The sequence below is a fragment of the Lepisosteus platostomus genome, chromosome 3, assembly GCF_059453375.1.
Source record: "Lepisosteus platostomus isolate fLepPlt1 chromosome 3, fLepPlt1.hap1, whole genome shotgun sequence".
NCBI classification, from domain to species: Eukaryota; Metazoa; Chordata; class Actinopteri; order Semionotiformes; family Lepisosteidae; genus Lepisosteus; species Lepisosteus platostomus.
In genome coordinates, this window is record NC_142613.1 from 48101815 (window position 1) to 48116174 (window position 14360).

A 14360-nucleotide genomic window follows, 5' to 3' on the forward strand; every position below is an offset into this window, starting at 1 on the left:
ACTGTGTTATAATAAAAGCAGAACATAATTTAAAAGCCTGACCCGATCAGGGATTTAGTAAAAGCATCTCCGTGCGTTACGGATACTTCAATGCGAGATTTTGAAATAGTATGAAAGAAGTATGAGGTATAGACTCGTTGGGTTAGGATGCCTCCGTCTTCAGCATTGCACACAGGGACATTGAGTCGCCAGAGTCCCGTCCTGACCACATAGGAGGTACACGGAGTACATTAGCACTTATTCCCAACACAGGGAATACTCTCGGAGCACGGTTTACTCATAACATAAAAGGGTAAGCATGCTACAGAGCGTGTTTTGTACGAACAGTGCACAGAGAGGGTTAATGTGTCTATTTCTTCCCAAGCGTCGAGATTCCGCATTACGTCACCCCCACGTTCTCAAATGGCCACGGCCAATGACGTGACGTATTTGCACTCAATTGGCTCGCGGCCTTGCCCGGGCGGGTGGGATTCACGTGCGGAAGAGAGGAGTCGGCTGAATGGAAAATGAAAACGCAAGTGCCTGTGTTGTTGCTGCAATAGTAAGTGTACAGCGGCGGCGATCAAAGCGGTAGAAATACGAGAAAGAAGGGTGAGGAAGCGAGGCAAATTAAAGCGCACCTTTCGGTGTCTTTAAAGAGGATTTTAAGTTGTTATGCTTCTCTACCTTTCCGGAGAAAAGCGCGAAATAGTCTTAACTATATTCTTTTTATCTTTGTTATGCATTGTTATTCCCGGTTAGCTCTTGGCCTTGGTTCTTCAGGATTGTTGTCATTCACGCCGCGGTGTTTTATTATTTGTTTTGTTTTGATTCAGCTTTAAGAGATTTCTTTTAAAAACATCATATTTTCAATGTACAGTATGTTGTGGTGTCCGGGTTCAGGAGCGAATTTGTTGAAACTTTCTATTCTTTCGTTCATAGTTACTGATAAGTACTTATTTCGGATTACATGTGTCAATATTTTTGAACTGAAACGTATACAATTTATGTAACAGAATAACACTCAGTTTTTGGATGAGGACCGAAATATACACTGTGTGCTTATGTAAACGACCATGAAACCTCGCAGTCTCTGGTCCAACTGCACCTTGAGTCTCGTACGTATTTTGTATTTTGCATACGTAATCCATTTCTTAATTTCATAAACCCTTTCCTGTTAAACGCCTTTTGTCAAGCATCTGTAAGTTTCTTTGGATAAAAGTCTGAAAATAATATTGCTATTTGGAATAGTATTATTAAGATACGGACTCCAGCTCATGTCAATTCACGATGCATTTCCACTGGTGTCCTCTGCTGTGTGTTTTTATTCGGAAGACGTCCATGAGGTTAACTTGGTTAACTTTACTCTCAGTGCCTTTGAGGATTTTGAATGTCTGCAAGAAGTCCCTTCATGGTCTTCTGTACCGAAGAACAGCAACAAAAAAAGTTTAGCTCTTTAAACCTGTCAGTGCAGATCAGATCATTACTTCAACCCAGGGATGTGTTAAGTGTAACTTCTCTGGAGAGATTCCAATGTAGCAATATCCTTTTTTGTTATTTGGTTATCAAAGCTGTACACTTAATGTAAATGACATCTTGTGCTTTGTACCATTTTAAGGTTCTGTAACATCTCTTGATATGATTTCTAAGCTGTGACTGTATTATTTAACATTTTACTGCCCTTTCAGAGCTTTTTACAGTGTCAAGAATATGTAAATGATGTCCATACAAACACCTAGGCCTACCGAAAGTCGTGTTTTATGCTGCACAAATGACAATTCATTTTGAACTAACCTTTTCTACGTATTGTGTCCTTTCCACAGATTTTGTACTACTTGTAAATTATGCCAGAACTGTGGTATATATCGTACAGTGTTTAAAACCAACCAATTTTACCCATCGTGGTATAATGTTATAAAAGTTGAAAATACTGTCATCTTTCAATCTTTATTTTCTTTTTGTTCTGTACAGTCAGGGTTTGTGTAATAATGCACGACACTTACATTGTTTGCTTTTTATTAACGGATTTAAAGTTTTTGTAAATTATTTTTGCTATTAGAGGTTGATGTCAGATGTTTGTCATTGTGTACCTCTGTGGCAAGATCTGATCACGCAGCTTTATTTTTTATTTCAGATATAATTGAAGGCTGACATCATGTTTGCTTGTGAAATCTGTGGTGAGGAGGGGCTATCTGAAGCTGACATGAAGACTCACCTCCTCCTCAGCCATTTGGAAAATGAAATTAGGTGCCCGATCTGCTGTCTGTCAGGTGTGACCTACGATGAACTGCTATTTCATATTGATGTAGCCCACTCGGAGAATAACACTGAGCTATCAGAGACCTCCACTTGGACAGAGGTTAAATCGGGTTTGGATATAGAGGTGGTAGAAGCATCCACCTCTGGCCACACGGACAACACTATGGAAGTATCCGATCCTGAAGGTCCCCAGAACTCAAAGCATGTAGTTGGTATGTCTCAAGATGCTGCACACGTGCTAGAGGGTTCTTTTACATGGAAGGAAAATGGATTAAAAATACAAGATCAAGGAGAATCCACAAAAGTCCCCCAAACGCCGAGAGAAACTGGGATGGCTGCTTCAGAAAGAGCTGTGAGTCACGCAGCATGTACATCCGAACGGGAGCATGTGGCGAAGGAATGCTCAGGACCAAAAGTAAAGGCAAAACAAAAACGCATTCATTCACCCAAGAAAGGTAGGTATTGTATAGCAGCGTTTTAACGCTTGTCTCTCATGTAGTTCCTTTCCTAACCATGTGTATCTGGCATTTTCCTTATGGATCAAAGAAGGAAAAATAAGTGTGAAATTAAAAAAAAACCCTGCAAGTTATTTATTAACAGCTAGGCCTTGCACAAATAAGAAGAGTGCCATAAATAATAATATTTCTTCTAAATTTTTTCTAGAATATTTATTCATTATTCTAGGTTTGAAGTTCCCAGCAGGCACCAGGTTTGTTACTGTATGTGTTTGTTACTCTGCTGCAAACACTTGTCATCTGGATTGCATTTCCTGGAATTAGGAGCTAACAGAGTTACGTTCAGTGTGACGCAGATTGCATTTAGGGATGCATCGGATAGATAAGTAGATATTTAACAGAGTTCTTCCCATTCAGTGCTTTTTGTGGAGTTTTGATCCAGTACTTTTAAACCTGTAGCACAATAGGACCGAACAGTATTGACAGTATTGTTCACTTTGGTGTCTCTGAACTTCAAAGCTGTAGTAGGTTCTTAGCGTGGAATCTTCTTCAAGTTTATGACTGCATAAGTGCAAGAAGTTGGTCTTTCCGTTTCCCTTTTTGCAGACAATTTGCATTAGCAGCTAGGCATGTTGTCTATTTTGCTCAGAACTATGTGTCCTTTGTATTTTAATCTTTTGTTATTCTTATTGTTACAAAGAGAGGATGTACCCATGTCCAATGTGTTCCCTCGTCTGCGCCGATTGTTACATTCTGCAGGAGCACGTTGAGCTCCACCTACAAGAACAACACACTGAAGGTATAGTTAGCACAACCGTAATTGTAAGATACTGTATTAGTATGTCCTTTATAGAACATTAAACAGTGTACTGGCCATGGAAAGCCAGGTGATGATTCAACATTAGGTAACTGCTACTTTTCCAGTCCCCTTCAGGATTCTCGGATCCTGCACGTTCCTTAAAATGTCAGTTTTGTTTAACTAGTATGTAACTCCCAGTCTTAAATTTAGTCTTTTTTGTAGTTTGCAACTCTTTCCTGGGTAGTTTTTTTTGCCCCGATTATCCATTGTGTTTCTGGCGTGCAGGTCAGTTTAACAGTAAATTATAAGAAATTATTGGCATTCTTTTATTTACAGTTTTATAAATAATTTTATATTCATCCACTGGTCTGTACAGCTGACTCCACTGGGTTATTACTGGAGTGATAGAATAGTTACCGGAAGTTTTACATCTTCAAACGTTTTAGAACGTAAAATTCACAAAGAAGAGGAAGCCATTTGTCCATTAGTTTGATTGGTTTTTAGTAGATCACAGCCAGAAGTTTCTCAAAAAATGCTGTGGCTAGGTAGATTTTTCCATACTCCCACAATCCTTTGTGTAGAGACGTGCCTCCTGTTCTTAGTTTTAAATGAGCTTCCCATCAGTTTCCACTCGTGTCCTGATGTTTGTGTTTCACTGTTCTTTCTGAAGTGAAAATACACGGTTCTTCTCTGAACAGAAAAATGACTACACATAAGAGTAGGACATTCAACTAATTTATCATGATTAATAGTAATTTATTGATCCAGGGATCTCGTTCAGCTGTTTCTTGAAGGAGCCCTTTCCTAAGATATCATCTTCCAGACTCCAGAGCAGCAAAATGTTTTGCATGGTGGTGACCAAAATACACAGTACTTTGAAAGAGGCTTTAATTGTGCATTGCACAATTATAACACAACATCCCTTTTTGTGTATTTTACACTTTAGCCTATCAATGTTTCCATTTTGTATTGCTTTTCTTTCATTCATTTCAGGTTGCTTCTTCAAGCTTCAAACTGTATATTCTCTAACAATAAAATAAAAGGCTATATCAGCATTACAGTATGTTTTTCTTTACATTTCTAGAAGGACCGTGCTTTACATCTAAAAGCATTTTAAGAGAAAAAATAAAGAAAGAGGATAGAGAAGGACCAACCAATCATTTGGTAAGTTGGAAAAAAATATAATAAGTGTAACCATAGATAATGAGTTTTTAAAGATGTTGTTAAAATATGTTTTCATATATTTTGATCCTCACAACAGAATCCCCCTAACTTTTTACTTCCTTATTAAAAAATGTCCCAGGAGTAATGTTTTATTTGTTTTCCTTAAGTTCTTGTTTTGGTAGATGTACTTGATAACCTTTTGAACCTTTTTAATCCACAATCATGGTTAATTTTGATAGTGGAAGCATGTTAATCTTTGGTACATCTTTTTTTTTTTCTTCTTCGTTTCCTGTGTCAAGCTTTGCCCCAGATAGCAATTTTGCAAATGCAAACAAAACATGTAAGCTGGCTTGGGTTTATTATCATAAGTAGTAAAAGTTTCTGACTGTCTTTTGGTTTGATTTAAAACACCTTTCATATTGTCGCATTATATTGTAAAATCACAAAATTGTTTACTTTTTTAAATTTAATATCGTCTTCAAAACCTGAACACTCACAATAAGGACTTCTAAAGGTAAGATACGTTACTGTAACTATCCACAACAACTAAATAGGAAAATCTAAAATATGTTGATTGTTTAATTATTAAGACTTGTCAACTTTGCACACTGATGTGTCAGACCTCATTGGGACCAGAGATTTTGAAGAAAATAATCACAAATCAATGATTTGCCGTATGGTTGCAGTATCGCCTAGGTGCTTTGTTGCAAACTCTGTGTTGGATATTAAATATTTTTAAGGACATTGTTGATTTTGTTGGACATTGCCTCCTATGTCAGTCACGGACTCCATAATTCTTTCAAAGTCAGCATTTACCTCACAGTGGTGTCTCTAACTAGTTTTCTTCCTTGCCCAGCTGCTCAGTTTGGAGGGACAGCCTGATCTAGGCAGTGTCTGTGCCTCCAAACTGGTTATGTTCTGCTTCACCATTCTAAGAGATATTAAGGTTTTTTTTAAATGTTTTTATACCTTTCTCCTGATCTCTGCCTTTAGACAGCTTTATTCCTGAATTATTTTGAAAGCTCCGAGATTGAATCTTTGCATGTCCCTGACAGGACAGGTGTATATATAGTTTTTCTGAAATACTGTGAACAACTATTGGACACGGACAGAGGTCATTTTATGCCCCTAAATTAATTTAGGTTTGCTACAGCAAAGGGTTTGAATTTTTATGCATTCATGCCTTTCCATTTTTTTTTCATATTTTAATAATTTATGTCAGTGGTTCTCAAACTGTGGTACGCGTACCTGCAGTGGTACGCGGAGTGCCGCCAGGTGGTACGCCAAATTACCCTGGAACTGTCGTGTGCGCTGAAAAATCGGGACGGGTTTTCATATTTTGTATTTTAGTACGTGTCGAATACGCAGCCTACGTACTACGATACAGTGCGCGCTAATACTTCGGTGGACACAAGAGATAGTCTGTAATTCTATACCACTCTATAGGAATGCGTGCTATGGACGCAAGTGACCAATTGTATTTAAAAAAAAGCTACTGTATCTCCAGCAAATAGGGAGGTAGGAGAATGTGCGTGATTTTGGAACGATGCCAATGTCGTAAGTACAGGAATGCATAATAATACGTGCTACGAATGCTGGTAATCTTGTGAGCACAGGAAAGCGTGATAGATAACAGAAAAATATTTAAGAACTGTTCTAGGTTAATTTGAGAAAAATACACTGAGCGTCTCTGTGTTTCGCTCCCATGCGCATGAAATAAAAACTTAAAATAAATACGGAAATAAAAATGGAAACGCAGAAAAATGCAAGCTTGCGGATTGCTAAAGCAGGTAAGCCACACTATTTTTGAAGAACCTTATTTACCGTTGGCAAAAGAGCTGACATGTATTATGTGTGGAGAAAAAGCTGCTAAACAGCTCGACCTGCTGCCCACCGGAAGACACAGTCACTCATAGAACTATTGAAATGAAGGATTATATCAAAAGTATGCTGATAGAGCGCGTTAAGATGAGCAGATGTTTTTCACTGCAATTAGATGAGTCTGTAGTCGATTTGGCCAACTTGCTCGTTTACGTTAGATACGAGTTTGAGGGCATGTCCCATGAGGACTTTCTGTTCTGTAAACAGCTACCAACAGGAACTACAGGAGTGCACATATATCAGTTTCTGAATGAATTTATCGAAGAGAAGGGCATCGACTGGATAAAATGTGTCGGAGTTTGTACAGACGGTGCTAGAGCGATGACAAGCCGACACAGCGGTGTAAATGCATTAATTGGAGAGGTTGCTGCAGAAATGAATGGGCGCATTGCAAAATCCACCGCAAGACTTTTGCAGTCAAGAAAATGCCTGACGATTTAAAATCTGTTAGACTCTGTTGTGAATTGTATCAAGGCTCGAAAAATTAATTCACATCTGCTTTGCTCGACTAAACAGGCTCACCCTTCTTACTGAAATGGTGCTTTTTTATTATTTTTATTTGTTGTTGTTACTGTTTGTTTCTGTAAAACACTTTGCGAAGCCACCTTTAAAGTGTTATTATTATAATATTTATAATATGTATGTGTGAGTGTGAGTGCACGCCCGCTCATGTTGGTCATTGAGAATTTCTGGGGTTCCTATGAGATGATGACTTGTAGGTGGTACTTGGATGCTTTGGTCGGATTAGGGGTGGTACTTGGTCCAAAACGTTTGAGAACCACTGATTTATGTAATACTGGAGTAGCTGGGGTGTATACCAGATTAATAGCGGCTTCAAACTGCCATGACTGAAGGCTTTAATGCAACAGCTTCCAAGGCCGAAACGTTGTGTTTTTTTTCTTCTCTTTTCAGCATGGAATAAACCTATTACTTGTTCCTTTGCAGACTGCATATGCTGACGCAGCTACCCACCTGAACTAAAATTAAAAATGTGCAAGGCACTGTAATGTCCTGTGTCATGCTAAATAGTTCCTAATTTAGTTTTTTTAGTTTTGAAGATCTGTCAATATGTTCCCTTCTCTAAGAAACAAAACGTAAAACAAGTTGGAAAAGCCCTGCAAATCAAGTAAAAAAATAAATAAAATAAAACCGGTTTTGGAATTGCCAGTGGTGTTTTAGATCAGCGAGCAAATTTTATTTTATATGTAAGCAGGCAGTGAAAACGGGAGAAGAAAGCATGGCTCTCCAGGATCCTGATGGAGACGAGGAACCAGTTGAGCTCTCAGGAGCATACTGCTCAGCCAGTGACTCAGCGAATGCAAAATATACAACTTCAAGTATGTATGGGCATTCCTGTAGTGTAAGTGTGATGGATGTTAAAGTGGAAGCTCAGTATTCAGCTGCCCTCTTAGTATTACTGTATACATTCCTGGCAGAATAGGTTTAAAGAATAGCCGTTTGAGCAGAAGGACCTAAACATTCCACTGGTTAATTTTTTCTGTTTTTTAAAATGTTAATTACGCTGATGAATTTCATGGGACAGAACTGTGGGCAAGACTCAATAAAAGCAGTGGACAACAAAATATAAATTAAAAAATATCAAATATGGTAGACTTTCACTCTTTGTAGTTTAGGTACTCTGAGGATCAAAGCTAAAAGATTTGTTAGAAGGCAGTGGTTCTTTGTAAGGCATAAACTAATTTTAAAAAGTAGAAGGGATTTAGGTACTGTACAAATCAGTACTGAAATAACACATGCTTCCATTTGCATAGTAGCTGCAGTGAATACAAATTTAGTGGTTTGTTGTGTTGTTGCTTGTTAGTCCTTGTAACTATTCACATTAACATAAAGTAAAATGTAACATTTATACTTTGAGTGTTATTTACTGTATAACTTCATATCTTCTGTGCACTAAAGTTCTGTATTGATTAACAGATATGCATGTTTTTATTTCTAGAGAGTCAAGCAAAAAAACTGTACCAGTGTCCTTTTTGTTCCTTGATCTTCAGAAATAGCATCATCCTGCAGGAACATGTTGACCTCCATCTTGTGGAAAACAGCATGGTTGCAGGTACAGCGTGCTTTCAGGATGAAAAACTAATAGCTGAGCTTTTGGGAATGCAAACTCTCAAGACAGTAGTCATTAAAATTCTCCAGCTCTTTTGTATTTGATTTAATTTTCTTTTAGAGAATGCCCCTTCCGATCTGGGTTTGGCCATGAAGCTACAAGAGGAAGAGGAAATACAAAGAAAAAAAGAAGAGGCACGGCGAGAAGCTGAGGAATTCAAGAAACTGCAGGTTATTGTGTTTTAATCTGCAACATAGCATTGCATTGGAGCACACACTCTTTTCATTAAAAAATGAAGAGTGAGACTTCAGTCATTCAGTTGTTGTAAGTGCTTTAAAGTTATTTTCATGTATCTTAACTTACGTTAAACTCATATATTGTCGCATAAAAAAGTTCATAGACGCATTGATCATTTTATTTAAAACACTTCATACAGTATTTAATGCTGTGGCTCTGTTTTTCCCACGACAGTGCCTTGCAAAAGTATTCAGACCCCTGCAATGTTTTTACAATTTGTCGCTTTAAAGATTGCAGTCGTGACACTCTGAAGTAGCAATTAATGTATATTTCTTATGTACATAACTTGTACAAAGCAGTCAAAGAAAAGTCATGATTGCATGAGTATTCCAAACCCTATGCTGTGACAAACCCGCAGTAAATTAATATTCCCCAACGTATCTTAATGAGCCATACATTTAGTTTAGTGGCCTCTGTCTGGGTTTAATAATAGCAGTTCACATAATTTCAGAGCAAATCTCTGTAAAGTCTCAGTCAGGTAATTAATTTTAAGCAACCTGGTTCCCTGGTTCAACCAGGAAGGCCATACACAGGCATATTCAAAGACAATGAATATCTCTTAGAACATCCATCCATTTTCTGACCAGTTCAGGGTCGGGGGGGAGCTAGAGCCTATCCTGGCAAGCAAGGGCACAAGCCAGGGTGTAGCCTGGACGGGAAGCCAGTTCATCGCAGGGCAGACAGACAAACATACACTCCACCAGGGCCAGTTTTCTTAGAAACCAACTAAGCTAACAGTATGTTTTTGTACTGTTGGAAGAAACCAGAGCACGCAAAGGAAACCCTTGTGAACATGGCCAGAACATACACATTCCACACAGATATCACCCCAAGTCCAGAACTGAACCTGAGGCCCCAGTGCTGTGAGGCAGGAGAACTAGCCACTGCACCACCATCCCGTCCCTTTTTAAATATGATAAATCCAGTCAGTAAGAAATGGAAGGCACCCAGATGCTGCCTAGATTAAGCTGTTATTAAGATGTTCCTCCAATCTGAGCAGCTGGGAATGATAGAAGCAGTTTAGGTATGTCAGTCTGGAGTTAAAGATTACATGATAGAGTTACAGATTTCAGTTGCTGAGATGGGAAACAGTCTTATGTAAGTTTGTCACGACTGATATATACTGAGCAAAGTGCTGGCAAAGCTTGGAGGAAAACCTGCTTCAGACCTAAAACTAGAATAAAAATGCACATTTCAGCAAAACAATCACAAGCACAAGGCCTATCATCACGCTTACACTGGAATGGCTTAAGAATCAGAAAGGGAGTGTCCTTGAGTCCCAGTCAAAGTCATAACTTGCATCTGTTTGAGAATCTGTGGGAAAAACCTGAAAACTACTGTCTATAAGCAGTCCCCAGCAACGTGAGAGAGTCTGAGTGAATCTGCCAAAAATAATCAACAAAAAAGTCAGTAGGTGGTAAAGACTTACCCAGAAAGACCTGAGGCCGTTATTGCTACCAAAGGTGCTTCTACCAAATATTGCGTTGATAGGTCTGAAAGCTGATGTAATCAACAAATTCTGGATTTTTTTTTCCTTTAGTTTTTGCTGGTATTTACTACAACATATCTTACCCTTAGTCTTCAGTTTTCAGAGTGAGTATTCAGGTTTTGAATAAAATGTTGTTAAAAAAAACTCAGCCTTATTTTATAGGATCACAAAATGGGACATCGTACAAAGGTTGTGAATACTTTTGCAAGCTCCCTGCTTTAATATTCAGATGAGCCAAAATTCATTTTCTGTAGATGTATACGATTAAGAACTATTTGCTCCTTTTTCTGTGACAGGCGCAGTTTGGTTTAGATGGCAGTGGTGGATATAAGAAGCAGCACGTTCGGAACATGGAGAGGGCGGTGTCCCGTGGCCAGATGACAGCTGTTGAGTTCCACAGAAGGAAAGCAGAAATGATGGAATCCTTAGCTTCTGGGGTAGATGACGGGAAAACAAGGACATCAGGTTTGTAATATTTACAGTAACATTTACCTACTTAAATGACGGTTTTGCAGTACAGTCAGCTGCCTTTATATTGAAAAATTGTTGAATTGCAACCTAGTTATTACATTAAATATTGATTTTGATTTTTTTTTTCCCCCTCAATTTCAGAAATGTAGGATAAATGTCTTTGTACGGGTACAAAATACGTGTGGGTGTCTTCGATAAGAAAATTGCATTTGTAGTTCACAAGGAAAAAAGCATTGCTAGGTACTTGTAAAATTGTGAAATTTCCAGAATTTATGTCTTTTAATTATAGAAGCACTAATGAAATGAAGTCGATTATAATGCAGTATTTAGGAATTAAGTGCACTCCACTTTCTTATACTTTTCAACAAGTATTCAAAAATAGTTCCCTCTTCACAATAGTCCCCAAGTCATGAAGAGTTCATCCAAGTTCTATAAGAAGGTAGTCCACTGCAGGGTCCTGGTGAGCCTAGCCTGGCAGGCTGTGGGCACCAGCCAGGATCAACCCTGGACAGGATGCCAGTCCAGCACCACACAGTGAACAGAATCATTTGAACTTCTAAAACTGAAATTCAGTCCCATTTTTGAAAACAAGTCATAGAATATATATATATATTAAGGTAAGGATTCATTGTGTGCATATTATTGGATTCATAGTTTATCAATTATTAATAGGCATTTTTGAATTTGGTTCTGGGATATATGATGCCAGGGTTCAGTGAAATATTATTTTTTTATGTTGTAGGTGTAATTGGAGCATTATATGAATACTATCAGAGAGAAGGAAGAGACACTGCACATGTGTGGCTTTGTGCTGAAACAGATCATTTCCACTCTTCTGCTGGAGATAAGGGCTGGGGATGTGGCTACAGGAATTTCCAGATGCTTTTGTCCTGTCTTCTGAAGATGGATCTGTACAAGGACTGCCTCAAATGTAATCTGCATCTCCTTCTGTGCGCTTTATCAATTTCAGATGTTTGTTACATTTGTGTCTGATCTAGTAACTTCAAAAGAAACTATTTCCAGGGTACATCTTCTGGCTGTAGTTCCAAAGTGGCAGTATTTCCCCACAGATTACTAACAGGTTGCCCTTAGTTTCTTATTTCAGGGATTCCCAATTCAGGTCCTAGAGGTTCACACACCTGCTGGCTTTTGTTCCATACATTTAAAAATGATTTAATAATAATTTAAACTGTTTGACTATATTTAGCTCTTTAATATGTTAGGGGGTGCCTTTTAACGACTGTATTTTATAAATAAAATACAATCCTAAACTTCTGATTAAAAAAAACCTTGCAAGTGTTCAATTAAAAAACGTATACAGTAGTTCGGCTAAAGCTTCAGTTAGGTAATTATGTTCTTCAGGAATGAAAACCAGCAGTTGTGTATTTAATAAAAACAGTACTTAAGTAACAACATTGTAAGAATCATCTGAGCATCATGATGAAGATGAGAGAACTTCTCCATAAAAGTTTGGAAGCAAAATGCTAAGAAGCACTGTATTTATATAGACTATACCGGAGAAATACAGACTGTGCTGGGTCTCACTCGTACTGCCTAACTAACCAGTTGCTTTAAAAAAATTGTTTCTCTTTAGGAAATGTTTGGGCTTTTCTCGCATATGAAATTTACATCTTCAATTTCTGCGCTTCACAATGCTTAATCATCTCAAAAAACAGAAAACTGAACCATACAACCTGTGTTTTACACTTTGAGCCATTAAACCTGAACAGGACACGGGTGGATAACTGATTAGAGTTATTCAGTAGTTATTCAACATTATTTCAACAATAACGATATCTTTTATCAGTTTCTTGAGAAATGTTATGAACCGATTCTACCACCGAAGCTGAAAACGGGACTCGGTGACATGTGCTGGTTTTATGTCGTTCTTTGTTCCGGAGGCGGGGCAGTCCCATGTATTCCAAGAGTGCAGGCGATGATTGAAGATGCTTGGAGAGAAGGTGCTGATCCCCAGGGAGCCTACCACTTCAACCACAAGCTGCAGGGCTCGCGCGCCTGGATAGGAGCCACCGAAATCTATTCTCTGCTGACATCTCTCAGGGTGAAGTGAGTGGCTCTTCACGAGACGGGCGAGGTGCAACAGCAAGTGCACGCTATACACTATAGCAAGAGCAAGGACCAGTGACTAACAAAGGCTGTGCCAGTTAAAACAGAGCAGTTCTAACAGGAGTAATGGGCACATGTTTAAAACGATAAGAGGGATTTCTTTTGATTTCTTTCAACAGGTGTCGCATTGTTGACTTCCACCGGCCCTCAGGCCCCTCTGACACCCATCCCAGGCTCTTTGAGTGGGTCAGGAGCTACTATTCTGTGGCCACAAGCAGAGCAGCAAGACTTCCTCCCAGGGTTGTCCAGACCACCAGGCCTCCAATATACCTGCAGCACCAAGGTAAATGTGCACTTGTAAGTGAAGGTGTGCACATCCTTTGAAAATATAAGTAAACTCAGTTCTTGAGGAAAAATGCCTGTTTTCCGAAGGAAAGAAACTTTTGCTTGCAGATCTATACGAGGTTCATAAACCTAACATCATTAGCAAGGAAATAAGGTTAACCAGGATTTTCCTTTAAGTCTCTGTACTCTGAATTCAGTTCTCTGCAGTACTTCAGAAAAAGAAATGCTACTAGTTAGAGAGTTCATGAATGTTTTAGGTGGACTAGCTACTTGTTTGTGCTCTTCTCACCAAATGTGATGCAATCTGAACTGTTTACAATATCAAAACATTCGTCTGTTCTTATTGACTTTTAACAGTTCTCGTTTTCTTTGCTGATCAAAATTTATGTTCAGCTTAAAATTGTTCTTGTCTCTGCAGGTCATAGTCGTTCAGTTGTGGGGATTGAAGAGAAGAAGAATGGAAGTCTTTGTATTTTAATATTTGACCCAGGTTGCCCTTCAGAGGACATGAAGAGGTTTTTGGGAAATGACCTGAGACCTGGCAATCTTAGGCACCTCCGCAGATTCCCCAGTGGATTAAAGCATAAGCAGTACCAGCTGGTGGCAGTAGAGGGAGTGCTTTCCCCAGAAGAGAAACAAGTAACCTTTTTTGTGTCAAATCTACTTTATAATATCCATAAAATATGAATTCATAAAATGTCATTAAAATTCAGATTTCCTCAGATCTTCCTTATTTTGATCTTAGTTATTTTGAAGAATAATGCTTTATGGTATTATTTAACAATTTTAACTTTGAAAAGGAAAGTGTAAGCAAGTACAGACTATAACTTGGAGTAATTGGTCCACATTACATAATACAAATGCTCTTTGTTCTTATTTACTACCACAGGTTCGACTTCAAAGCTCAAGAAACCTATGTGCAGAGAAAATCCCCTGAGTCAAGTTCAGCTCCGTTTACGTCTACAGGAAAAAGTTCAGTTGCTAATGTATGTATAAAGGTATTCATATTGTAGATATGGATTCTTACTTGAAATATTATATACTTTTTAACTTAAATAAATCTTGGCTTTTTTACTCCATTGGTAG

General features: G+C 38.4%; 1 protein-coding gene across 5 annotated transcripts; it reads left to right on the forward strand.

Annotated features, from left to right (window-relative positions):
• Nucleotides 1–58: 58 nt before the first annotated feature.
• zup1 (zinc finger containing ubiquitin peptidase 1) lies at nucleotides 59–14353 on the forward strand. Of its 5 annotated transcripts, none has more exons than XM_088625841.1 (13): nucleotides 59–292; nucleotides 2114–2693; nucleotides 3394–3492; nucleotides 4577–4656; nucleotides 7748–7874; nucleotides 8495–8608; nucleotides 8726–8835; nucleotides 10688–10856; nucleotides 11605–11793; nucleotides 12764–12929; nucleotides 13109–13272; nucleotides 13693–13913; nucleotides 14164–14353. In XM_088625841.1, exons 2-13 carry the CDS (start codon nucleotides 2135–2137, stop codon nucleotides 14209–14211), a joined length of 2046 nt encoding a protein of 681 aa, XP_088481967.1. In that variant the 5' UTR covers nucleotides 59–292; nucleotides 2114–2134; the 3' UTR covers nucleotides 14212–14353. The 5 variants fall into 5 exon arrangements, with proteins under 5 accessions (XP_088481967.1, XP_088481965.1, XP_088481969.1 ...); XM_088625839.1 differs by lacking the exon at nucleotides 59–292 and adding an exon at nucleotides 429–591; XM_088625843.1 differs by lacking the exon at nucleotides 59–292 and adding an exon at nucleotides 429–591 and having other exon boundaries at nucleotides 7751–7874.
• The last annotated feature ends 7 nt before the right edge of the window (nucleotides 14354–14360 follow it).